The sequence below is a fragment of the Cariama cristata genome, unplaced genomic scaffold (assembly GCF_000690535.1).
Source record: "Cariama cristata isolate BGI_N322 unplaced genomic scaffold, ASM69053v1 scaffold19192, whole genome shotgun sequence".
Taxonomy (NCBI): Eukaryota; Metazoa; Chordata; class Aves; order Cariamiformes; family Cariamidae; genus Cariama; species Cariama cristata.
In genome coordinates, this window is record NW_009605820.1 from 29,289 (window position 1) to 56,548 (window position 27,260).

Below are 27,260 nucleotides of genomic sequence, written 5' to 3' on the forward strand. Positions count from 1 at the left end.
TTCATCTTTTATAAAACAGAAGGTTCTTTCAGCCCCATACAAACATACTATTTAAAACAGTCACATGGACATGAAGCCACACAGCAGAAATGGAAAAAAACACAAACACACAAAAACACCCACTCAACCCCACTGTAGGTAACCTTAGGCTAATGGGTAAAGAAAAGCAAATGCACATGTCAGAGCACAAAAAGTTATTTATCCCTCTTCTACCTTTTTTTTTTCCCCCCCTCCCCTTTCTGCTCCTAGCAGAGCACTAACAAGGCTGCCTGGCACAGAGGGGAACACTCAGGCTTCCCAAACTCCGATGATGAATGTAGACTTCTCTTCTAGTTGCGCGCTCTGAAAAAAATGCAAGCTAGAATAGGAGAAGCGTAGGGAAGAACAACCAGAAAGAAAAAATTCAAAACAACTCAGATTGGGGAAAAAAGGTAAAGATGTGTGCAGCAAGAAAAACCACCTGGCAAAAGTAGGTAAGGCGCTCGCGGGTTGAAGAGCACCCCAGGCTTGATCCCCACCACCCTGCACTCACACCTGAGGAGCGCATCCCTAGGGTCACTTGGAGAGCTCTGCTTCGGATTACAAAAGCATTATTTGGATGTCAATGAAGTTCAAATACGCCTGTGTGATGCACAAGCCACCTTTCTCATTTTATTCTTTTGTACAGCTAAATAAAGGCTTTGCAAGTCTCGTAAGATCTGTATTACCAGCGAGTGCCTTCATCCATAATGCAGAAGAGCACTGTCACTAATGTGCTGTATTTCAATGCCCAGTAATCACACAAACAAAAAAGGCTTATTAGCCTCACACTGGTCAAACTATCACATACTATTAAGAGAAAAAATATAATCTTTAAAAAGGCTTTCTAAGCCTATGAACATAAGCTTCTAAGCTTCAGATTTTATACTTATATAAAATATAAATGGAGCTACTAAGTTTTTACCTAAGCTTGTGTTAAATTTTCACTGTCTTTTAATTCATTAAGAATGTGTCGTTTAATTAAACAAAAAACCTCCAGTAATTTTTATTTTAAATCAAACCGCTTACCCTACAGAACCTGATGACAAATTTTAGATTTATATAAAATCTGTCCATGCTGAACTTACGGAGAAGCGACAGTCCTCAGTATCTCTGCACTCTCTATCCCTTAACCATCCACATTCGAATCTCCTCGTTTCACCACATCCCTGCTTCCCCTAAGTGTTTGCCCTTCCGTCTTCTCCACTTCTGCTGTGTTTTCTGCCTGTTCAGGAGCCAGCGGAGCAGGGACCCCTGAAGCAAGGATGATTTCTCCACAATTTCTCCATAGACCTCTCTGTATGCGACTGCTGCCCCTCCTACTGCACAGCAGGCTCCAAGCTTCCAGGTTTTCTTCCCACAAGTGCTGCTAACTTTTCTCAGCACCACTCCAAATGGGGAAAAACACAAACCAAAACAAACCACACCACAAAGAAAGAGTGAAGGGAGCTACAGGGGAGGTGGGTAACAAAGAACAACATGGGGCGGGGAGGGGGGGAAGTGCTGGGAGGGACAGACCTAAATTTAACCTAGAATAGCAAGAACAAAAAGCTCTCCTTGACAAATCCCTGACAAGCTAAAGAAGGTTCCTTGGAGTGTAACTTCTCCGCAATACTTCAACCTAGCAATAGTATATGTTTCAAGGTCACATCGGTACAGCTTTCAGATTGCAACTGTAGTTGGGCAGCAAGAAGTAAGCACTTCCCTTCTTACATACTTAAAAATGCTATCCAACCAAAGGTCTGAAACTGGATGACCCAAAGTACAGATTCATCCAGTTGGCAGTCGGTCACTAGCAGTGTTCCCTAGGACACAGTTTTGGGGCTGGTGCGGTTTAACATCCTTGTAGATGATCTGGACATGGGGACTGAGAGCACCCTCAGTAAATTTGCAGATGACACCAAGTTAGGTGGTGGTGTTGACCTGCTTGAAGGTAGGAAAGCTCTAGAGGGGAATCTGGACAGGCTGGATCCGTGGGCTAAGACCAACTGTATGAGGTTCAACAAGGACAAGTGCCAGGTCCTACATTTCGGCCACAAAAACCCCATGCAGCGTTACAGGTTGGAGGAAGAGTGGTTAGAAAACAACCCAGCGGAAAAGGACCTGGGAGTGTTGGTCAACAGCCAGCTGAACACGAGCCAGCAGTGTGCCCAGGCGGCCAAGACCAAAGGCATCCTGGCCTGTATCAGGAACAGTGTGGCCAGCAGGACTAGCGAAGTGATCATCCCGTTGTACTCTGCGCTGGTGAGGCCGCACCTTGAGTGCTGTGTCCAGTTTTGGGCCCCTCACTACAAGAAGGACATTGAGGTGCTGGAGCGAGTCCAGAGAAGGGTAACGAAGGTGGTGAAGGGCCTGGAGCACAAGTCTGATGGGGAGCGGCTGAGGGAGCTGGGGTTGTTCAGCCTGGAGAAGAGGAGGCTGAGGGGAGACCTGATCGCTCTCTACAACTGCCTGAAAGGAGGGTGTAGCAAAGTTGGAGTCAGCCTCTTCTCCCTGGTAACTAGTGACAGGACAAGAGGGCATAGTCTGAAACTGGGCCAGAGGAAGTTCAGGCTAGAAATGAGGAGGCCTTTCCTCACAGAAAGGGTGCTTAGGCATTGGAATGGGCTGCCCAGGGAGGTGGTGGAGTCACCATCCCTGGAGGTGTTTAAGAAAAGACTGGAGGTGGCACTTAGTGCCATGGTCTAGCTGACACAGTGGTGTTAGGGCAAAGGTTGGACTGTATGATCCCAGAGGTCTCTTCCAACCTCATCGATTCTGTCATTCTGTGATCAACCTCATTACAGAAGCAGGCAGGAGTTTCCAACCTCATGGTATCCACTGAGCAGTCAAATAGGAGCAAACAGTGAACAGAGACTACAGATCCATTCCTCTGAGTTTACAAGAATTTGCAAACACTCAGCACTAGTGGTGAGTTAAGGACCAAGATGTGCCCAGACTCATAGACCTATGTGACATACATTCAGTTTCTGGATTCCTGCAAAAAATTACAAGAGAAATCATAGTAATTTAGAGAATTTAAGGAGTCTTTTGACTCACAGCACAATCCTATTGCCAGCATCCTATGCTTCAAGTTCTAAGACAGACTTATAAATACTTTTCATGAATATTTTTTAAAGTGTGGCAACCCAGTAGCAGATATCATTGAATAAACGTTCTTTTCAAGCCAGTGTTTCTAATTAAAAGTGCTGAAAATGCTTGCTATGGCAGCCTTGAACACATGCACTTCATACTGCAGAACCACAGATTTCTGTAATAGCCTTCATTACAGCATATTTTGACATCAGAAGCTAAAGCCCACTAGAATAATTCTATTGATCCTGTCAGGTAAACACAGACATCTCCCTTCCTACAGCAAAAATTTCTATTACTTCTGCAGACAACGAGGAATGCTGCAGCAGACGTATGGAACAGAAGATCATATTTTGAATTCTTACATATAAACATTAACCTGACAAGAGAAATTGTTTAAATTCAAAGTTGGGCAGCAGGGTCCATTTTGATGCACTGATCCTTGCAGGGCAAATTTCTGCATTACCTGGGTCAATATTAGAAAAGTGCTGCTTTTAAATTCTGTTCTTTAGTGTTGTGTTTGTATTTTCTCATGTTCCTTAAACTACACCTGTTTCAAAGTGACAACACAGAAGTTGAAGTACCTATTCTTTCCCAAATCACTTCTTGTGATTTAATAAAGACAAGAGGTGGATTTCCCTTTTCTTTTACTCTTGCAGACCCACTCTTCACAGAGCCTGAAGGCTCAGTTCCTTCCCTCCACCTGGAGAACTTGGCCACAGCTGGCCTTCAACCCCAAACATGGTGGGGACAGCAGCAGCGCAGGCAACGTGAGGAACCACCCTCCTCCAACTGGAAAAATACTCATGGGAAATTTGAATTAAGATTTACGATAAACAGATACTGGTTTTTCATGGCCAAAGAGAGAACTTCAGCATTGTCTCAACTGTTCTTCAGCAAAAAAAGCATTCTGCAGCCCCTGGCTGGGAAGCTCAGCCCAGTCACACATGCTGCATGACACAGTTTTTACAACTCTCATATATTAGTATACATCTTGTCTATGAGAGAAGTAGTGGCATTCAAGTTAAGGTACATAAGTAATGACTGTTCCCCAAAACTTCACCTGAAGCCTTGCTTCTTATTTTAATTACCCAAGACACAAGCAGCAGGCAATCGGAGTCCCCACTTGGGCAAAGCCTCACCAAGGGAGCCCAGAACGCACCTCAGGAACGACAGAACCGAGACGGCAGCTCGCACGATTCCGCATTGCCCACTGGCGTGAGCACATTATTACTGTGCTAAGGTTACCCAGCTTCAGCATTAAGTTATCAGCATCAGTTGACCATTAGAAAACATCAGCCAAAGTCACATTTGCTGTCAATAAATACTTAAAAGTAAAGGCGTTTCAGCTCTCTCAGAGACTGTGAAAGACATCAATGGAGAAAAAAATTGCAGTAGACAATACAACTAACAAGACCAATAGCTATAGCAACTCGCTATTAATCAGCTCACAATGAAAACAAAACAAATGTTCCTTTTGGTTTGCCTGCTACATTTTCATTTGTAATCTGAGGAAAATCACATGTCCAAGGCTGAGATGGACATACCTACTGGAAATAGGAAATTTAAAGAAATGCTACCTAAAGTACTCTATTTCCCATTATTTTTTTCCTAGTTCCTCAAGCTTTGATTATTTATTTTTTTTTGGCAATAACTTCTGTGTACTACAGGGCAATTAGAAGTCTGAGCTGGTTTTCACTATTTAAGTAAATAAAGATGCTGTTTCTCCATTTAAAGTGTAGGAAAAATAAGTTTTCAGAAGCATCCTGTATATCACAGCTTTACTGACAGAAAATGGGAACTCAGGACGGCTAGGAGGTTGCAGATGTACCTCAGCTGATCTAGTGGAAGTCAGATCTGATTGAGGGGGAATGAGTGTGAGCACTAAAGTGTTCGGTTTTTTAACGTGCAGTTGTTTAAGAAAACCTCATTTATACCACGCTATGAGAAAAAAAAAAAATAATAAAGACTTCACAATGGTCTCCTGCCATGCACAAGCTCAAATACAAGATAAACTAAATTTTAGTTGAACAAAATGCAAGTCTATAAAAGCGCTCTAGTACGACCTTTGCACAACACAGTCCCTTCTTTCTTCCCAGAACAATCATAATATGATTGTAGCTGCATCTTGCAAGTGCATCTTAACTTTACTAATCAATATTGATGTAATTTTCTGCATGAAATGCAACCAAAAGCTTATTCTTCAGCCTAATGCTAGCTGAGGTTTCAGCCTTCTTGGTTTTCAGATTCCTGAAGTTTTCCACTGGAGATGCAAATCTCCCTATGAACAATTGAGAACTACGATAAATTGGCTGCTTTTCTTAGCTGTTTTTCACAGACTTGGACAGAAATAGCCAAGTCCCCTACCCCTTTCCAGGAGTGGGTCAAGGCCGATTTGTCTGCCTATTTTCTGGATCACAAGTTGGGAACTTCTTGAAAGCTCTTCCTCATCTTGGTGCAATTGCCAAGAGTAGCCTTCCACCCACGGAGCCATAGCACGCAGGTGTTGACCCAGGGCCTTATTCCTTATCAGACACGAGGGAAAGGCCAGATTGCCTTGTCTGTGTATTTGTGTTCAAAAATAAATAAAGCAACTACACATGAGCACTATGCATGGTAGCTCTACCAGCTTTAAACAACTCACACCAGGATTTCTGAGAGCAAGTTTCTTATTTTCAACTGCATTAGCTGCATGCTTTCCTGATTTTTTTTTACAAGGTTCCAATCGTAACTTACACAAGGAAAATAAATAAGTTAAAAGCTTTTCTGCACCAAAGCACAACATGGCAGGCCTTATAGTGTTATGGTTTTGAGACCAAATTTAATCAGACACGTTAAATTATACAATGGGTACTTGCATTTATCGAGTCCAGATGTGGCTCTGAAAAGAGCTTTATAGTTTTAGGGGTTTTTTTCTCCCCCCAATTGTTTTTCAGTTGACAACTCAGAAGGGCATATGGCACTGCTTAAATAGCTTCCAGGATTTTCAGCTTGACAGCAGTAACACAGCAATGCTGACGGCAAATCCGAGCCTTTTCAAATTCTAGAGAAGACAGTCATTTTCCACTTCTTCTCCCAAAGTAAAAAATTACTTCCTAAATTTTATTCTATCTTCCCAACTACACTGAATTATGACGTTATTTAACATGGAAAAGATTTATATTTCCATCAATTAAATGTATTCCTTTCTTTAAAATAAATATACATGCATAATAAAGCTTTTCCTTACCAGCTTCTCACTAATTACCTCACTGCTTGGCTCTTCAGTTAATTTAAAGGGGGTGGGGGAGGTTCCTGCTAGACATTTAGACAAGCAAACAGATTTCCTGCTCTATAAACACATTACTCAATTCAGATCTTGCTCATGCTCCAGGTTATTTAGTGACAAGATGCAAAAAAAGCCCCACCACTGCTTATGATGAAGCAGTTATGTTGGTCCCCTGCCTACCACAGGCTCGTTAGGATTCACAAATGAGAAGCGTTACATAAAATGCACCATGATGCTATAAATAAAGTCACTCCTACCGATGTATCTGCATAGCCGCCACGTCTCATCAGGCTGTGAGATCGCTTCGACTATATCAAATCAGTGTCCTGCAGACCACCAAACAAGGCTTAAGTATACAAAACAATTTTTTTATGGCCTGAAAGTATGATTTTTATAAATACAATCGATCCAGTCACTGTTACTGATCTAACAAGATTCATGAGCACTACAATAAGATTGTAGAGCTCTGTCCTGCTTCTGTCTACAGAACTCAGCAACTGGTAAATGAACTAATCCAGCTGAATTGTTCTGGAACAGATTTTCAAAACAGCTTTTATCAGCTGTGTTCAGAAACTGTTGGCAAATCTCCCCATTTCCATAGTATTTATTGTCTCAAAATAAAGGTCAACATGAAAAGGTAGCTGCAGGACACAATATACTGGATGCTACTGCCATAATTTGCCTGTGGATAGTGACCTTTGTTTTTTCTCTTTGTGCTCTGTATTTTTTAGATCTCAAATACTGGAGTGGGAAGCTGTGCAGCAGTGATTACATCATGACTGAAAAAAAGATGCTTGGCAGATTTCACATATGAACTGACACAAAGAGAGAGGCCAACTACACTAAGTTTTCAACACAGCAGAGGAAAACATGGAAAAAAGTATTTTCACAGGAATATGGACTGCAAATCCTCTGGCTTCAGTGATCTTTTCATCTACAGCAGCTGAGAATGATATAAAAATATGCCTCATACAGTAGAGTTCAAGATAGTTCAACAGTTGCTCCTGTTCTGTTATCTAGCAAACTGTCGCTAACGCTTCACATCTTTGACACCGGCTCTCTGCTGCTGAAATATGCATGCTCCCCTGCACTTATTCTTTAAGGAATTCACCAACTCTTGCTACTAAGCTCTCGCTCCTCAAATGGACATGAAGAGGAAGTGTGCACAATTGTTTTCCATCATCCTAGATAAAATGTTTTTTTTTTCCTCCCCTTTAAAAGACCAAATGATAGGAGCACGTAGTCATTTCGAGCTTCCAGTGCATGTCCTTGCCTCTTTTCCTTAGGGCTCTCCTTAGACAGCACCCCAAAGTACTGGGAATGGCTTTTGAAATTCAATTCAACTTTCCTTACGGCGTATACTAGAACATCCAGTTATTGAAATAAAAATTGCAAAATAGAGAGGTAAAAGCAAAGAAATAAAGACTTAAAAGCACACCTTTGCACTGCCCATTACATCTTTAAAAGCGTTGCTTCCCTGGCTTCAGAACAGCGGGTCAGCAGCTTTTTGGGTTGCAACAAATTCTGTACATCTGCTCACTGATAAAAGCATCTTTCTGTCACCTCTTAACAGAGCTGCCTTCTGCACTTCTCAGTGGTATCTCTGTGTCTGCACACCTGGGTCAGATACAGGAATCTGTCTCCCAAAGGGCTACCACCCAAAAGGCAGGAAAACCCACCATGTCTCTAGTTCAGCCATAGCCTCTGCAAAGGCACAAGATGCAAACTGTTTAATATGTTAATGTCATCAGTTAAACACAATCCACAGACATCTGGCACTTCTCTACATCAGTGTCCTTCCAAGATAAAAAGCCTTACAAATTCAAATCAATATTTTAACTACCGCATTAAATTAGCACCTTTCTGTTTCACATCTAATCCCAACTGTTTTCTGTTCACAGACTGACCTGCTCAAGGACGTGATCTCAACACCATATGCCACTGCTTACCCAAGCCAGCTCATTTGTTTGTCCTTGTCAACACCAGGGCGCAGAAAGCTGCCATGGATTTGCTAGCAGCAAACTCCAAACCAACATACTTAATAGAGTAAAGCCTGACAGATTTCTGTGCTGAAGATGCCTGTAATGACAGACGTAGTCATTAATCTCAGAAATTCAGAACAGTGTTCCCTGGATCACAGAATTATTTATATCTTTAGGACACTTGCCGTAAACCAGTCTAGAGGAATATGGTGAATCTTATTTCTTGTCTTCATCCAGTATTAATGTGCACAGTTGGTAAACCCAAAATTATACCACGTACCTAGGGCCTCCAGCTCTTTTAATCCAACCAGCTCACAAAAATCATAAAGGGAGATCGCTTCCACTTTCCAAGACTTCATATTTCACTGCAGCAAGTCCACAAAAGCCTCAGTCTTTTAAATACAAACTACTTAGACCCTACTTCATTAACAAATGAACCGCAATGCCATTTAGTACAGGCAAGCATTGCTTTTCTCTCAGTGAGTGAGCTTTGAAAATTTAAAAGGGAAGTAATTTCAGAAACAGAAAAAGCAAAAGAGAAAAAAACACAAACCCACGCCTACAGGTATTACAATCTTCAAAATCAGTACAGCTTAAAAAACCTTATTAATAACAGAAGATACACAAGCCCAAGAACTCACCATAAATTTTTCAAAAATCTTCCCAGTCAAATGACGAGACACTTTGGATTGAGTAAATCACTATATATTATTTCAGCAATGAAAGCCCAGGGAAAGCACAGATGAAAGAACAAAACTGCCTGGAAGATAAACTGCAAGAGGAAAATTAAGAGAACTAAGAAACATGAACAACAACTATCTGAAGAATATTAAGTATATCTGAAACAGATACATACAGAAGAACTAGCACATCCATAAAACCCATGGTTTCCAACTCCATTTGCAGCAGCACAGTGAGGATTAAGGCAAGCACAAAGCACAGCTCAGAAAGACAAAACTATCGTCAAATCTAAAGTTTAAGTAGTTGTCCATGCTTTCCTGAAGACTGCACACAGCTTATAAACAGGGGGAACATGACTGCATTATACCCACTGATGTGAAGATAGGTTTCCTGGTACTCTCCCGTTGAGATTCTGTGTCTGCACTCTGAACAAGGAGGGAAGGGAGATTTGGGTCAGAAAACTCCTCTGATGAAGACAGAGAACAGAAATCGGGTCGGAAAATTCCTCTGATGAAGACAGAGAACACAAATCTCAAACAAAAGACTGCAAACAAAGTATGAGGAATCCATTTGTAATTGATAGATAACATTGTCCTAAAAGCTCTGATAAGAGTAAAGTAAGGGGGATAAAGCTAATACAGTGTGAATCGATTGTGAATTCTCAGAAAACCAGTCTACTGGAGTGGTCAGCAAAAGATTAACAAAGGGCTTGTACTAAAACAAAGCAGCGTGACAAGGCTGACAAACCTTGAGTTTAAGACACCCAGGTTCTGTTTTGATGCCATCATCTCTGTAATGAAAGATGAAAAACACAAAGGTACAAAGGAAGGCAGCCTATAGCAAAGGGATGAGCAGCTGAGAAATTGCACATGGAAAAGAAAAAAGCTTCAGGGATGAGAATGACTTCCCACTGCCCAGCCAGCCAGAAAAGGAAAGCTCAGCAGGGCCAGCAGAAGAGCTGGCAGAATCAGCCACAGGCAACCCTTGCCTTCCGCGCCTCACCCAGAGCTGCGCCAAAACCAAAGCCGCCCAAAGCAAGCACATCTCCCAGCCAGCCCTGGCAGCCCGCGGCTGGGGGCATGGCACCCACCCAGCTGCCACTACGGCACTGAAATCCGTCAGCCTGAAAATCCCAAGCAACAGCTAGAATGCAAACCCCGTGCAGAGGGACCGTATTCTTGTGAGAACTGAGGGCTTATGTGGTATAGACTTCACCTGCTTGAACTAACCCTGAATCACCAAATGACATTTAACATTTATAAAGAATGTAACAGCTGCACATTAGGAACAAAACTCTTTCTTTACTATTTCTACAAACAAAATAAGGTGAATTTCAGAATTTAAAAACAACGTTACAGGTGTTAAAACATGGTTCAGGTCAGCATACAACTAACCTATGGAAAAACCCTAAGAACAAGTTTTTTGCCTTTCAAAGACAGACATGCCCATCCAAATACATCTGCAGTTGTCTGTAAGGCAGCCTGACTCACCATTAGAGAGCTAGGAAAAAGGAACAGCAGAAAACTGCATCAATGAGCTTTTGTTGAATTGATAAAGGTAACACTCCTGAAATTTTACACAACAAAAAAGAATTTGCTAATAAATAAATCACCTGATCTACCACTACAGAATAAACTAATTATTTAGATTGGAAGGGACCTCTGCAGGTCATCTGCTCCAAGCCATCACTCAAAGCAGAGCTAACTCAAATCAAGTTGTTCAAGGCATTGTCCAGTCACCCATAAATGGTTTAAAAGTTACACACGTTGGCTAAAACCACCTACAACTGAGCGATAGCAGACAGACTAAACCTTGGTCATGACTAAGCAACTCAAAATAATAAAATAAAAAAGTCCAAATTTCTTCACTGTCCCATGTCTTAACCAAAATTGGCCATCAAGTTGATACACATTAAAGTACAAAGAGCCTTTTTCGGAGAAGAGATTCAATTGACATAAAGGCAAGCAACTACTGACTCACAGAAGGAAAAATAGAAGGAAGAAAAAGTAACACAGGAACAAGAGGTATACTCCATATTAAAAAAAAAAAAGTCAGAGCATTTCTTAAAGCTCTACAGAAAATATCAGCTACTTATTCTATGTATTATATCTCAAATTGCCTGCAACTGCAATGCCAGACAGTTCCAAGCAATGGTTCCAATAAAACCGCTACTGAATTCATAATAGACTAGTACAACGTAAACGAGCTCACAAGACTGTAAAATGACTGCAACATCTGAAGAGGTAGGAAAAAACCTACAAAAATTTGTGAGTCACCAGAAGAAAACACTGCACAATCATCTTCTATTAGCTCCCCCAAAAGTCTACGACACTTCCACAGACTTTCATGCAAGGAAACTAGCTAGGCACACGGTTATAAAAGTTCAACTGCAATAGAGCTTCTAGCAGTTACATGGGCACATCATTGATTTGCAAAAACCCGAGTAGTCCAGGTAGCTAAGAAATACACCCACTCCTTGGGAAGCCTCTTGGTCTAGAGATAATTCCACCTCTTGGGCCTCCACAAGAACAAGATACAAGAGGAGGGCCGTTGTCTGAAGACTGCTTCAGGAGAAGCAAAGGCCTGACTCATGTCTTCACAGAACAAACCTATAGGTCTCTCTCACACAGTCACCGTGAATAAAATTGATATCCTTCCTCATTTCATATTTTTATCATCATTTACTTTTACAGTCCCATTCTGGTGATAAACACAAGTATCTTGAGACAGCAGGACTCCATTGCATGCAGAAAGACAAAGGTATTAGCCACGTTCTTGAAAGAAGCGTAGGTCAAATTTGTTTAAATAACACACAACTCTGTACAACATACAAGTCAGTTTCTGGTAGAAGCTATTTGTGGCAGTATTTGCAATTAGTGCAAGAGCCCAGTTTGGCAGGAAGCAGAACAGGAAGGATTTAATTACAGCACAGGTATTTCAAAGATAGCTTAACTATTAGCAACAAAACAGAGTTCACTCCCAGGTTAAATGTACAGAGAGCGAATTAAGATCAATGCGTTAGTCTAGCTAAAGACTGACAGAAATATTAACTACTGTAAGCATAACATTTTTTCTCCTACAAAGAATATTCATTTTCCTTTGTTGTTTACTATCCATTCAAAATTCAAACAATTAAGGACAGGTACGTATCTATGAGGCTGTCCCCACAAGAAGTTTCTGACCCTTTCACATATTTTAAATAATTGCAATACATATCACTATAATTCTAACTGTATTGCAGGTATTAGGACTAAGATTTGAATTGGATTTTGAGCAAAATTATGTTAAAATGCTTATTATTTTCCAGTCTTGTTTCCTTGCCTCTAGAATTTAATCCAATGCTATAGTAAAGATTTGCAGAAGGCTAACTAATAACTTGCTATTATTTTTTTGCGCAGTATTAGACTTTATTTACAGTAGCCTTCAACCATATGTTTTAACAGCTCATATTAATCTCTGCTTAAATACAGTTCAACTGACCATCATACATAATCATCATAAATAGATATTTAAAGCGGATTCATGAAGTTCTGTAGCCTGCCAAGTAACTTCTACTGGTCAAGTCATGTCTGAAGGAACTTAAACCTGACCTATATTTAAAAATGAACACTCTATTTCTACAGAAGAAAGTAAGACTGTCCCATAGTATCATTCTCAAGTATTCATTATGTCTCTTCCCCCTTCAAGGGTTAGTTTCTGGACTGGTACGTTATACCACTACTTTTGAGAATCACGAGAATGTTATTTAAATCTCCAGTTACAACATAAAAAGCGTCTTTAACAAAAATATCTATATTTACCATTAGTTTTCTTCATTCACTACTAAGACGTACACAGCCTTGGATATATTATTTGTGGGTTGTTTTTCCCTTTAATCTTAAATTCAGATTAAATTAGTACTTTCAAAAAACCCAGAGTCTTCTCATTAGCGGAAAATCTGCCATGCTTATAAGCTTGAAGGCAAAATTCAGGAAGGGAGATATTCGGTCTCCTTTTAATTTCATATGCTGGTAACACATGACAAAAACAAGTTCTCTGCACCAAGAATTCTAAAGTTGTGGCTCTTTAAATATATTTAGTGTATAAATCAGCAAAATGCAATACTTTTTTTTTCTTCCACTGAAGAAATTATATTCTTAAAACACAAAACATGAGTAGTTACTGTTTGTTCATAAGGAACAGTAAGAGATGGTAAGGAACTCACCTTAGAGAGATGGTAAGGATACAGAAACAGCCAGAAGCTTATATTATCTTTTTACTAAATACCTTGGGGTTTTCCCTCCTCCCTTCTCCTTCAGAAATTAAGTTCTGGAAAAACCCAGCTCACTGATTTTTTTTCTCCCTTGACTTTGTGTATCCCAACTCCTCTCAGCATCCCACTGGCAGTCTGTGGGCAAGGGGTTGCGGGTGCAGCTCAGACCTGCATTCTGGTTTGGGATGGAGACTGGGGGACGGTGGCAGCTCTGCAGTGCCACAGCTACAGCTTCGCAAGTTGAGGAAGCACATCACGCTTTGCAGCCTTTCCATTTGAACAGGGACACCACACCCCCTCAGCTTCCACCTCTGTTCCCACCTGCGAGTCCCCGCGGAGCATTTGGCACCGGCACAGGCTCCCCCGCAGCCCCCTCCCCAGGCCATGCCAGCACTCACTGCACCCCAGCTTCTCTGCGGCAAGGAGCAAGCAGTGCCGAGGATACCAAGCTAAGGCCTGAACGCTTCAGTGTCACTCTCATACAGATCTATTGGGCCACCAAGTATGGATGCAAACAGCAGCAATCACACCAGAGGGACTGGGATTATTAAAGCAAACAGGCTTCCAAGAGGGGCTGTGCAGCAACACAGCAATTGCCTCCTATGGGCAACACCCTGGCAGGATTGCATATGGTGCCCACACCGTCCTGGTAAAATAAGAGCTGCCCGCAGCCCTCAAGCCAATAAAATAAAGCTCTACTACTTTTCCTCGTGGAGAATCCTGATTTCTGTTTCCTATGACTCATCTGTAAAATCAAAACCTCCAGTGCAAAACAAGATGACGGAAAGTAGAGGGAAATTATTACTGGAAGAGCAAAATATTATCTCCAGACATGCTGAAACACCAACACCCCAGCCTGAACCATCAAGGCAGAGAGACTATTTAAGAGAAAACAAAGCCTCCCCACACTTTACATGGGAACCAGCACCCTGCCAGGGGAGCAGCCGACATCCTAAAAAGTAGTGGCAGATACCAAAATTCTTTTTCCTGAAACACAAGACAAGCCTGAGGCACTGACCAAAGTATGAAAGTATTTAGGGAAACAAACTTCAAACCAGAGGAGAAGCTCCATATGCAGGATCTGCCTGAGACCCAGGGCCTTGGCCATTCTGCAAGTGCCTGGAACAGCCAGGCTCAAAAGGAAAGTCTGTAATTTATGCTTGCCACAGGGTTAAACAGCTAGTAAAAAGAGCCGCTTCTCCACTATAGTTTTAGTCCTCTTCTGTTGACTGTTTCTTTCCTTAGGCTTTCAGTAAGCAGAAACAAAAATAAAAATGAAGTAAACAAAGGTATTTACTTTGTTGAAAAAAAAAAATTGTTTACATGCATTCGATTAAAAAATATAAAAAACACAGTCATTGTCAAGTAAACTTGACAGAGATCATATATGGCATCTTAACAGTGAACTTTTATATTTCCTTTCAGTTTGGTTTATTGAAGGTAGTTTCAAAGATAAATAGTTGAGACATCCTGAGGAGATCCACCTCCAGGCTTCTGCAGTCAGTCACAAACGTCCTCATATACTGTGCTTGCCCAGCAATCGGGTTCTCGTGTATCACACCAATCTTAAGGGGAAGAAACAAAACAGCTCTTCAGGCACACCTGCAATCTCCTGCTCCTGAGCTGACCTAAGGACTAACCAACGTAATTAACATTGACAGGGTCCTAAATTATGCCTTTTTCCCCTCAGTGTGAGGCTGCAGGACCACAGTCAGATTCTGACACACCCCTTACAATGCACTTGCATCCAGCTGCAGTGCCATCCTCCGTCTCCGTACTACAGGAACTTCCCCAACCCCTACATTTACAATCCCTTTGCACTGCTCTGGGCATTTTACATAGCACAGAATAGGAAGGAAGACCCCAACCACTGCAACCTTTTCCTCTGGCAAAAAAAGAATAAAGTATCCCAACTTGCATTCACTCTGTTTGGACAGAAGTGAACTGCCCAGTTTTAGTCAAAAGCATTACAGATAATATTTACAGAGACAAAAATACAGTCCATAGTCTAGCACAGGTCATTTTTCCATTCTGCAGTTTTTCTGACAAAGCAAAACACTGAAATCTTTTAAGATAAAAACAACGTAATTCCATTTTAGAACAGTTTAACTGAAACGTCTATCAAAAACAGTTCTCCTTTTGTCTCTAGTACTGAAGTTTTAGATCATTTTAGAACCATGACCATTTACATAAATAGACAAAGAGGGGAAAATAAAAACATGTGGGGAGTGATATATAGTATAAGGAAAATACTTCTCTTTTCCATAGATCTGGCCCCAAACATAAAACAAGAGGGAAACAATGATAATTATCCACCAGAGACACTACCGTATGCTTTCAGTCAGCAGTGAAACATTTTTGGAGTTTTAACTTTTAATGCTGTCATTTTTCTATATTATTTGAAAAATAAAATACATGAATTTGGAAGCATTTGCCATTGAAGGAAGTTTCCCTCTATTGCTGATCTGCTCCAGGTTTCACACTGTACAATTTATTAATAGCCAAACTGAATTTGAGAACACATCTGGCTCCCAGTCTTTTGCTTCGAAGTCCAGACCACACAATTATATGAGATGCCTAGAACTGTTACGACTTGCACTTTTTCATCAAGTAGAAGCTTCTTTTAAAAAGTCTTCTCTGTGCCTACTGGAAATGGTAAACAACCTTGGCAAAACTGTTAATAGGTTTTGGAATATTCTAGTAAGTTTTCAAATGTCTCAAATCTCGTTCTCCTATCACCCACCAGATACGTTCAGAAAGAAAACCTGAGACATTGTTTATGTAAATAAATACCCATAGCTTGAAAACAGTAGGACTTCTTGAAGAAAGATCCCTTACCCTGCTGCTCCAAGTCAAACCCCCAGGGAGCTGGCGAGCACCCCAGGCAGACACGCCTGGCACCTAACGCAGTGGGAAGCAACCTACAAAAAGACCATGCTCAGACCCCGTGCCTTTTGTTCCTGTACAAAGCCAGAAAGAGCAGAACTGGTCAAGTCCCCCATTGCCCAAAGCCTTGGTGACAGAGGACCCTGGCAGCAGGAAAGAAGGTATCTTATGAGAACCACAGCAACTACATCACCTTAAAGAATTACTATTAATGCTAAAAAAAAAAGTCCTTTCTCCAACTGTTTGGCAAAGTGCGGTCTGCTTATATGTCTCCCTCTTCTCAGCATAAGGAAAAGAAGAAGATTCAGCTGGCATTAGATCCAGCAAGCCAATCCAGCACACAACATTTGGCAAACACGAACCAACTGCTCTACAGAGCTGCCTCCTGTATCTCTGGTACCACGGCACTGCAGATACAAGGCAGAGGGTAGCTTTTCCTCTGGTAAAAGTCATCCTTGCCAACCGGTCCACATGCATCCACTGCAACTCTGGGTGGGACAGAATACTTCTAGTACTCAGTGCTGTTGGTTGCTGTCGAGACAGATTTTGAGGGGAACTTTCTCAATGATTTACCCTGTAAGTTAAACAGTGTTAGTATCCATGTAAAGCATCGGCCTCAGGGGGAAAAACCACAGGGAAACAGACTATTTTAGATCAGAACTCAGAAAGCACAATAGAAGATAAAGGCACCAAGAACAAACATCAAAACAGGACAGAAAGATTTCTATCAATCCTGAGTCTATCCCCAGCCTAATACTGAAGGCTCTGAGGTCCAATACTCGTTGTTTTCCCCAATATTTCTCTGCCTGTGTCTAAGTCCAAGATGTGACAACTATTGCCTCGGAAACAATTGCCTTGGGACCTTGTCTTACAAGGAAGGATGGACTTACGTTAGGACTGCTGACGTTACGACACCTATCACCTCCACTTCATCGTCGCTGTAGAAATCATTGCTCGTAAAGCAGTTCCAGACCCTTCACAGCACAGTCTATTAAAGCAAACCAGCATTGATTTCTGCTTGACTGGGCTGCAAACTGCTGCAAGCGATTGCTGAACCCTCGCAGCTCAAGCACGAGACAGACTGTAATCATGTCGGCCATCCCAGCATGGGCTGTTCGTAACACTGAGTCAGAACCTACAGAAAACCATCTGAACTTGGCCTTCTCTACTCCCTTCACTTCAGAGTCTGCTACAACTCAGGAGTCTGCCTTCAAATCACCTCAGTTCCACGTGTGGACAAGAGGGGTTAAAATATCAAGCACTTATGCTGCTTTGTTGAGTCAGCCTGTGGGTCACCATGCGCTGGTACTTGGTCCACTTTTATCAAAACAGCTGGTTTATGTATTTATATTAGTCATGGACACTGACCAAAGATTCTGCTTTAAGAAAGTACTGAAACTACACTTCAATTAGCATCACACTGCAAGTATCTCCTTAAGTATTTGCATGCCCGTTTCATTAAAAGCTCGAGTTCAGAATCAATTGTCTTTGCTTTGGAGATGATCTTTGGTCCAAGTTTGAACTAATCTCTCTACAAGCTGAAGCTGGTAGAAGTCAAAATATCAGGCTACTTGTATGTCAAACTACTTGGTTCCTGCTAGCCTGTATTGCAGTTCCCATTATGTAAAAATCTCTATATGTATTTTGGTATTGGCACTAAGCTTCAGGTTGGCTGCTTGCTGTACCTTAAGTGCCTTTTAAAGCACCCCTCAAACATCTTTATCCCCTGGAATTCCTCTTGCACAAATATATCTTCTAATTAAGTGGAAAATAGCTTCCTCTTTTGATGAAATGTGATTCACGTGCGTATATGCCTACCACCTCATCTCTAAATAAAGCTCATTTTTGTTAACAATTCAGTTTCATATTTCAGCTGCAGCTCCTCTAGGACCTTCACCCTATACACAATTCATAACCAACCATATAAAGTCAAAGGTAGAGCCATAAGAAGCCTAGCGGGCAAAATAAGCTCCAGTCAGACCCACTGGCATGCACCCATAGCAGGTTGACAAGGCAATTCAGAGCCACAGGTCCCTGTATTACAACCAGATGAGTCTAAACACACAAAAAACAACAATACAAAACCACAAAGTTTCTTTCCCCTTCCCCTCCTTTTTTTTTTTTTTTTAAGTTGTCCATCATACGCAAAAGACACACTCTAAATCTAAAGTAATTATCTGGTTTTGGTTTTTTGTTTGTTTCTGTTGGTTTTGGTTTTTTTCTTTTTAAGGAGGACAGCACTCTTACAGTAAACATGATACAAGACAATAACAACAAAGAATGTTATCCATACTACGCATATGCATTTTTCTTTGCCTTCTAATAGCAACTAATTACATCAGCCTGTATTAGTACATATTAGATTTACACAAAACATCAGTTTACCTAGCAAATGTTATCATTCATGAATTAGGTGATAAGCAGTCATATGGCACAATGCTCATTTGTCAACACACGCTAACCTGCATTCAGCACCACCTTCCTGCTTAGTCATCAGTAAATGATGGCCCTCTGGACTGATCCATGATTAATTGATCTGAAGCACAACATAATTTATCTTTTCTTAAAGAAATCGGCCACTCATGATGAGCCAATTCAACTGCTTAAAGCTTCCTAATGTGAGGGTACAAAAAAGGAGACGTTCCAACACTCAACCTTCTCACAGCAGTTTTCTCAATCCCGCCTGGTCTGATGCAATGTAAAATAGGAATTGCAGCAGTTTTTACTCAAATGTGTTTTGTCTACTTTCATGGAAAGATTCAATCATATTCAGTTACTTAATTGCACTACAAAATTAAGAGTTTTTTTCCCCCCGAGATAACCTGATTTGAAAAGTCTCTAGATTGTACAGATTCCTATACGGCACACAAAACTATTTTTATTCTTACATTTATTTTCCTATTTTGGGGAAAAAACAAACAAGCCAACAAATATTTAAATACAGAAAGAATGCTTAAACAACATGTAAGCATGGCCATTTTTAAACACACCTAGAGACCACTACATATAGAAAACAAAAGGGGAGGACACTTACAGAATTGTAGACTGAGGCTCAAAAAGGCTAATAAGGCTGCCAAAGCCAGCAAGAACAGAAAACGATTTCGGAAAAGCATTATTATTCGTTCTGCTTTCTCTTCATGGTTTCATCTTCATATATTAATGGTTCCTGCAAACAACAAAACATTGGCAAATACATTTCAGATGTGGAAGCATCAGCTATAGCAAAGAAAATTCAAATATCCCTTTGACAGTGTCAAGTTAATTCTTAAAGACAAGCTCATGAGGCCATTCAAATTGGCAACAACAATATCAATAAGTTGTCTTCACCCTAGTCAGGAGATTAACTATATTTCCACAAGACAGAACTTTCAACTAAATAAAAAAATTGCCATTTCCCATAAAATTAAGTTTTCTCCTTCTAATACAGGGTTAATGCTCATGTCATAACATTGTCAACAGTTCTTTAACAAAAGTCTCTTGCCCCTGTGCAAAGCAAATCACAAGAAGAATATTACTACTTAAGGGCTCTCAAGATCACTTTGGTAAAACATCGCTAGAAACAAAATAATCCTGTAACACGTTAAAAAGGTACACACACACACTTTTAAACATAGATTAAAAAATAGTTTCTCTAATTGGTAGTAGCCCTTTCACTGACACCAAGTTCACAATTCTTATTTAAGAGAATAAAGAGTAAGGGAAATTACCAATATCGCTACGCAGAAAATGGAAAAGTATGTTGACTTAAGACTAACACCTGGAATAATTCTGTCTAACAATATTTTTAAACAACCGTTTTGACGAGGATCAGAACAATATATTTCAAATCAACACTATTTAATAAAACTTCAAAACTCAAATAACTCACTGCAAAAGCGAGAAAAAAAAGGAAAAAAAACCCAGCCCTCTCCTGAAAATACCCAAACAAGAAGCATGCACTGTCAGTAAAAGACACACTTTCCCTTGCAAAATGACACGCCAAAGTGCACAGAATTTGCTGAAGTGCCCTGTTTTCACAGATGTCCATTTTCCATCGGAAAATGGCTCTATGTAATGGGGGATGTTCTTTCTAGTACACATCTTTTTTAAAAAAACAAAACAAAACACCAGCAGCTGCTCTTATGTGCAAGAGATGCCTTTTCTTAGCACTGACAGCATGCTGCAGGAAATTGGTTAGTCTTGAAAGAAATCTTCTGAGATTCCCAGATTCTTTGAATTGAGCTCTGTTTGTGACGGCACACTCAAACATGTTGACAGAAAAGAACTTTTTCCTCCCTCCACTGTTTCTTTTTGCCCCAGCACTTACTTGCTCGTGGAAAGAGACCTCTCTTGCTTCTTTTCTGCTTTTCAGAATGAAAAGGCTTATATATACACATGTAATTAATACATATTTATCAAAACTCTTCTGCTCTCCAAAAACAGAGCATCTTAGCAAGATTTTAATCTCTACCTCTGAGAGCTGGTAAACCATGTAAAAATCAGAATCTCAAAATTCAGATTTTTTTTCCCCCAGTTAATTTTCTCATTAGTATTTGAAAATGTTTCATAATCACTGCATTTATTTTATCCATTGTGGTTAGTCTTAAGAAGAGTTGTGGGAACTACGACTTGGCCCAAGGTGACTTTCACAGTATGAAGCCATGGGACCCAGAGCATAAGCAGGGATCTTCCAGAAATGAATGCAGTAGGCTTGCAGTAAGTGAAATGTATTATGCATGTAGATTTTGCAGAATTGAGGTCTTTCCATCTCATTTTACATGGAGAACCACCGTTACAGGTTTTGGAAACTGTGGAAAAACAGAAAGAACTCAATATTCTGAGAAGCAAGAAACTAGAACTATTACAGTATTTTTCCGAAATGTCAATAGCACCATTTATGGCATGTGCAAGGAGTAATAAAGTTTAAAAGAAAAAGAGAGACAGAAGGACCGATTTTAATGTCTCAGTTTCACAAAATCATAGCTCATCCTGGAACATCTTAGTAAAAGGTATGCTGAAACTAAACTGAACTAAATCCCTGAAACTAAACAAAGCTGTGAAAGGTAGAAGGTATAAGGACCACTGTATACAAAACACCAGAACAGAGTAAAGCCGTTAAACCAAACAGATGGAAGAACAGAAGGGGAACCACAGGAAAAAGCAAAATTAGACTTAGCAGGGAGGAGAAGGTAAAATCTATTAAAAAGCTCTCAGGAACGAGAGGTCTTGTGCACAGTCTACACTCTTAATACTGTTGCTGTGTAAAAAAAGGTTGCTATAAAAAGGGAAAAATTACAAGGCTGGAAAAAAGGAGATCATACATACCTCATACTAGCCAAGTGTTTTACAGAAAAAGCCTAATTAGCTTTAAACCTAATTGAAAGACCAGAAGTTTTAAAACATTTAGCTTTAAATGCAATATTCAAGAAATTATAAACAAGGTGGAAAGATTTTTCTTTTAAATATACTTTGGCCTGTTAACAAATTAAAAGTTGCTGTGTTACAACTTAGGAGGAATAGGAACAGCTCCTGGTAAGTAACTGTTAAGCAAGCACCTGTCAATACAATTTGTCATCAGCTCCTACTTGATATCAAGCTGCTGGGACTCAGGCGAACGTATGTAAGAGCAAGTACATAAGCCTCTGCTCCTCCGTACTGGCACACGAGGTACTCCCAGGGAAAAACAGCACTTTGCCAGCATGTGTTAAGTGAAGACAGGACAATAAGCATTGTGAGCACTCACTGAAGTGAGCATTTGTAAGCTAAAAAAGATAAAACTCAGCCAGGGGGAAGAATAAAAAGCTAACCAACCTTATCTCCCCACAAAACTATTTTTACATGCGGACGAATGAAAAACCAAACCACCCAGCAAAACACATTTTGAGTCTTCAGAATATACTACCGCATAGCAAGAGGCTGCAGCATTGCAGAGCATCTGCTGCTAACACAACATTTAGAGAATATTGATCTTTATCTATTTACTCTGCACACAGGCCAGAGTGCAGGTCATGCCCCAGCCTCGCCGTCCCCAGGCTGCGAGCTCTCAGTACTCAAAGGTCAATCCTATCCACAACTGACAACACCGCCGTGCTAGGTCTCCAGGTATGGGCCTTGGTTCTTTGCTTCGGAGATAAGTATGTAGTTACTGCTTTTAAAGGTGAGTAAGCACCACACCTCTGCAGAGGAGGTGGAACTCGGCACTGGGAGCGGCAGCGTTCTGGCAGCAGCTTCTGACACGTGCCAGAAAAGCAGCGATTTATGCTCATCCCCAAGAACAGGTCTTTTGCTCAAGACTGAATCGGCCTCAGGTTGTGCCAGGGGAGGTTTAGATTGGATATCGGGAAAAATTTCTTCACCGCAAGGCTTGTCAAGCCTTGGAATAGGCTGTCCAGGGAAGTGGTGGAGTCACCATCCCTGGAGGTATTTAAAAGACGGGTAGACGTGGTGCTTAGGGACACAGTTTAGTGGTGAGCTTGGCAGGGCTATGTTTACAGTTAGACTCGATCTTAAAGGTCTTTTCCAACTTCAATGATTTTAAGTGTCTATGAATGCAGGACTTGATAAGGTCAATCTGCAGAACCCCAAACTTATTTTGGCAACACTAATTATAAGCATGACACACAAGCAGTCTAGATATTCTGAAGGGTAGTCACTCATAAAGCATCCTATATAGAAATGCAGACAATTAAAAGGCTACTTCTGAGCCAGCTTCTGCAGCATACCTCTCTACCCACAGAATCTACATCTTTTCTTTTAAGCATGATCCAAAAGTCTCAACTCATCAAAACACGCCAGAATGACTCACAGCATTTAGAGCACCCTCAGCTCTTACCTAATCTCACGAGACAGTGCCAACATGTGCTAGTGCAAGGTGATAGGCTATTGCATGCTCACATAAGGGTAACAACAGTCTCACAATTGAAGGCCAGGTCAGGCGCTCAGGAGACTAGCCAAGCCTCTGCTAGGCTCTTGGAAAAATTTGGTCAAGTCACATTCTCCGTTTTAGGCCATTTCACTGGAAAAATTAGTAACTACCTAGAAACGCTGAGCGGGCGGCACGTCTGCTAAGAGCCTAGGCTAAGCACGTAGCTCCCAGCAGATGCGCTGGCATGACTAACCTACTTCTTGTTCAGCCCTAGCTGGGCATCGCTAGCTACTGCTCTGCGTGGAGCCTCCCCCCCCGGCAACCCCTCCTCCTCTGCAAAACATACAGAAGATATTTTGGCAGGGTTGACTAGCTTAACTATTTCTTTTGATTACTTTAAGTCAGGCCCTGAAAATAATTTGACATCAATGCTTTCAAAGCACATCTGAGGTCAGACATGACATTAAGCTACAACTGCCAAACTTCTGTGCCAATTGACCGATACCGTTACATCCTCTAAACCACCCATATCCATCGAGAATACAAACCTACTATCTAGCATGAAGCGTAAGCACATTATTACACTGACTCACCATGACAGCTTAAATTAATTCACTTGATTAAAATAGCATGTCTCCATAAATAATCAATAGTACTCTTCAAAGGCTGCCTCAATAAAATGACTGTATTTATCTGATGCAGTACATCAAAATGACATTGTCTACTGAAATACAAGTGAGCAAAAGCGGTCGCAATGAAACAGCAAAGAGAAACGGTGACTTTGCCCAAAAAGGAAGCTTGCATGAAGTCTGTACCTAACTATATGCCCAAGACAGATAAAGCTGTATTTTGTAGCAAGCTTATAAAGCCTAGGAGGGAGAGCACAAAGCCTACAGACACGGTAAGGTTGATTTGGAGTAACATTCATAGATAGTTTTAGAAAAAGTCACAGAAGAACACAGGGACCGACTTACTAGTCTGATGTCTCTACACTGCAGAAGAGAGTTTTTAATTGAAATTGCTTTTTGATGCATCTTTTATCTTTCATCTACATCTGCAGGCTTATTTTCTGACAAAACCTGTTTTGAAGACATTTCAAATGAAGGTGACAGCTCCTGATACAATTATAACGAAGACTTCTGCTTTACTTTCACTTTACCTCATGATGCTCCATCAATTATTCCCCAGCTATGTAGCAGCAGACTACCAGGCAATACATTGTCTGGATGCTGGACTTGATGGTTTTAGTAGGTGAAAAAAAACATTCCTAGACAGGTGAAGAACTTCATACTCTTGAAAATAGTTGTGTCTGCAAGTGGCACAAACCAAACCTTTTCCTTGGTGCTTCAAAGGATTTGTTGGGTTTTGGGGTTTTTTTCCTACACGAATGAAAAACAGTGGCTGGGATCTTGTGGTCATGACCAAACCAACCAGTGCTACAAAGACTTATCGCAAGGACCAGAATAGAGAGGAAAAACAGGAACACTCAGCAGAACCAATTCTCTGGTCAGCACAACCTGCTTAGTTACTCATGCTTGTAGTCATCACATGGAGGAAACCCCCACAAAACCCCTGCAGCTGACCGTAACATCAGCAATTTAAACTGGACAGATGATTCCTGCAAGACTGAAGTTGCATTTTGCATAGCATCACGAAGTAACCAAGCCAGCATCTGCAATATTGTTAGTCATAATTCTTCATTTTCCCCATCAGAAAGAAACAAGTATTCAATTTTTTTATAAAGCATTTATGAAAAATAGGTCACATCACTTGGGGTAAAAAAACCCTGCATTTCTAAAAAAGTAAAGCCAGCTCATCATTGAAAAGAAAAAAAAAAAACTGCCCAGTAATGTTTCTCATGTTAGCCTACCCCATGACTTAAGCTGGAAGCTAGTAACCATAGGAGACACAGAACTTGACTGACAAACAGGTCAGCAGCCTCATTAAAAAAAAAAACAAAACCAAACAACACACACAAAGTGAGTGAAGACAAGGAAAGCCATAGTAAAAATAGGCAACATGTACCACTCCATAGTAATCATGCACAGAAAAAACAGGAAGCAGCACCCATCCAATAGAGCATAGTTACATGTCAATATGTAAAAACTAATAGCTACTTATAAGTTAAAATTACCTTCAAATTATTTAACATTTTAGCAGCAAGCATCTGTTTCTCAAAAAACACCAAAACAGCTAAATTGCTAAAGTTTAGTATATATTAGTATTTAGAACATTAAAATATCTACATCTAAATTTCTCTTTTCTCCTATTCCAAGTTTCTTCCTTACCTAGTCAGTTCTAAAATCCTCATACTGGCACAGCTGGTCTTGAGACGTGCAAAAGCTATTGAAAATGGCACAGCAGTATGGCCCAGTCTGTCAAAGCAACCAACACAAGCTCTCACTTCATTAATGCTAAGGGATCAAACAAAGCTCTTTCCAAAACAATTTTGTCCCTCTCTACATCACTCCTTATTTTCACTGTGCAGCAAATTTACCACTGGATAATGGTGAAGTAAAATAAAGGTGAAAAGTTGCTTAGCATGCAGAAGTGATGAAGGGACCATGAGCCATACTGAAATTTGACGACACCTGGAAGATAATCCATTGTTCTCAAAATAAAAGGTCCACTTGACTTTGAGATCTTAGCTTTTAAATCTGAAGGTGTGCAAGGAGATAACATGGTGAACATTTCAAACATCTCTTTCTCCTAACCACCCTTTCAGGTTTGAGCAGGACTGTCGTACAGTTTTACGCTGCAAATTCTGGGAAGCAGTCTTCAGCTTACATCCTTCAAAGGACAGTCTCCAGCTTTTCAATTCTGTCCTATTCAAGTCAACATTATGAGTTGCCTTCTTTCAGGGATCAGCAGCTAAGAAACGCAAGGAGAACATGTTTAGGTTTGCATTTGATTTTTGTCAGTCCAAGCCCTTAGAATACATTTCTTTTAATTAAATTAGAACCTACAGTCTATGAATCTCTCAAAATTGGGCAATAAACACAGTCACGCAAAGAAATCTATATTCAAGTTATGTTTAGTGCATTAAGATTGTAGTTAATGTAATGTAACGTTATAACGTTACAACTACCATTTATGGGTTTGCCAGTATTGGAAGTTGACTTATTTTGCAGCCAGAGATCTCCTGGTTTCTGGAATTTCCTTAGACTTACATCAGTTTTCTGATGAAATTATACCCATGTTTTCTTGAACAAAGATAACTAGGTGGAAAAATAAAAAGTGTGGGAACTGTTAAAAAGCATGAAAAGGTCCTTAAGCGTTTCATTCTTTTATCTTTTTTCCACACTTCCATAGAATACTCTTTAGGTGTATCAGCCTACCTCCCCTGTACTCTGACCACTAATCACCTTGCAAGGAAACACTTCTAAAATCAAATGCTTCTGACAATTCAAACAAGAATTATTTGAAGAAATACCATAATTGTGACCTGTAAATATTCTCTTTATTCAGTAAGATCTCAATATCATACTTAAAAACACCTAAACACCAAAACAGGATTTTTTTTTAAGATCAAGCACAATGATTTTTGACATGCAATCACTAAAAGGTATAAGTACTGCAGCTATTTCTACATAATCGATAGTTCCTAGGACTATTAAAAAGAAAAAAAAAAAGTAAATGTATGAACTAACCTAGAGATGAAGGAAACTATAGTGCCAAAATGTAAGGTGCTGTAAACATCCAATTCCTTTGGGATGATGCCATTGCCCTAGACCACTCTTTTCCTTCTGCAGTCTCTCTGCTATTCCTAGAATTATCAGTATATATGCGAGAAGTTCTGAACAGCTGCAATTCAAAAATAATTTTTATGTCCTGCACAACCTTCCCTTAAAAAGAAAAACAAAAACCACATTTTAAATTTAGTCTCCTTTCCCCCTCTTCCCAGAACACTTACCCTTTAGAAAGTCAACTTGGAGACAGTTTGCTGCCTTCATGCCCAGGCTCTGGCAGCATCCTGACGGCAGAGGCATTTTTCCTCCTATCAGCTTCACTAGTCTATTTATAATGAACATCAAGTGTTCCCATTAGCCAGGACACAGTGATGACATGGCCCTGCCTGGAGGAACTAAAGTCTAAATTCACTCTGACTGTAAATAAAGAGGAAAAAAAAGATCACACATAGAAACAATGATGGAACATTTATCGCAACCTGTCTGTAGTCTCCTTTATGTTCTACTTTGTGCCAGATTGAGACGTCTGTTTAGATCAGAGGACAAAGCGATGGTCAGCATCAAAATT

The 27,260-nt window shown here is 40.4% G+C and overlaps 1 protein-coding gene across 1 annotated transcript in view; it reads right to left on the minus strand.

The window, feature by feature from the left end:
• PXYLP1 (2-phosphoxylose phosphatase 1) overlaps positions 1-19,324 on the minus strand; it is a 40,788-nt gene extending 21,464 nt beyond the window's left edge. Inside the window, exon 1 of the mRNA XM_009696147.1 lies at positions 19,194-19,324. Coding sequence (XP_009694449.1) covers positions 19,194-19,272 — 79 coding nt within the window. The 5' untranslated portion in view covers positions 19,273-19,324. The remainder of the gene's footprint in view (positions 1-19,193) is intronic.
• Between the last annotated feature and the right edge of the window lie 7,936 nt (positions 19,325-27,260).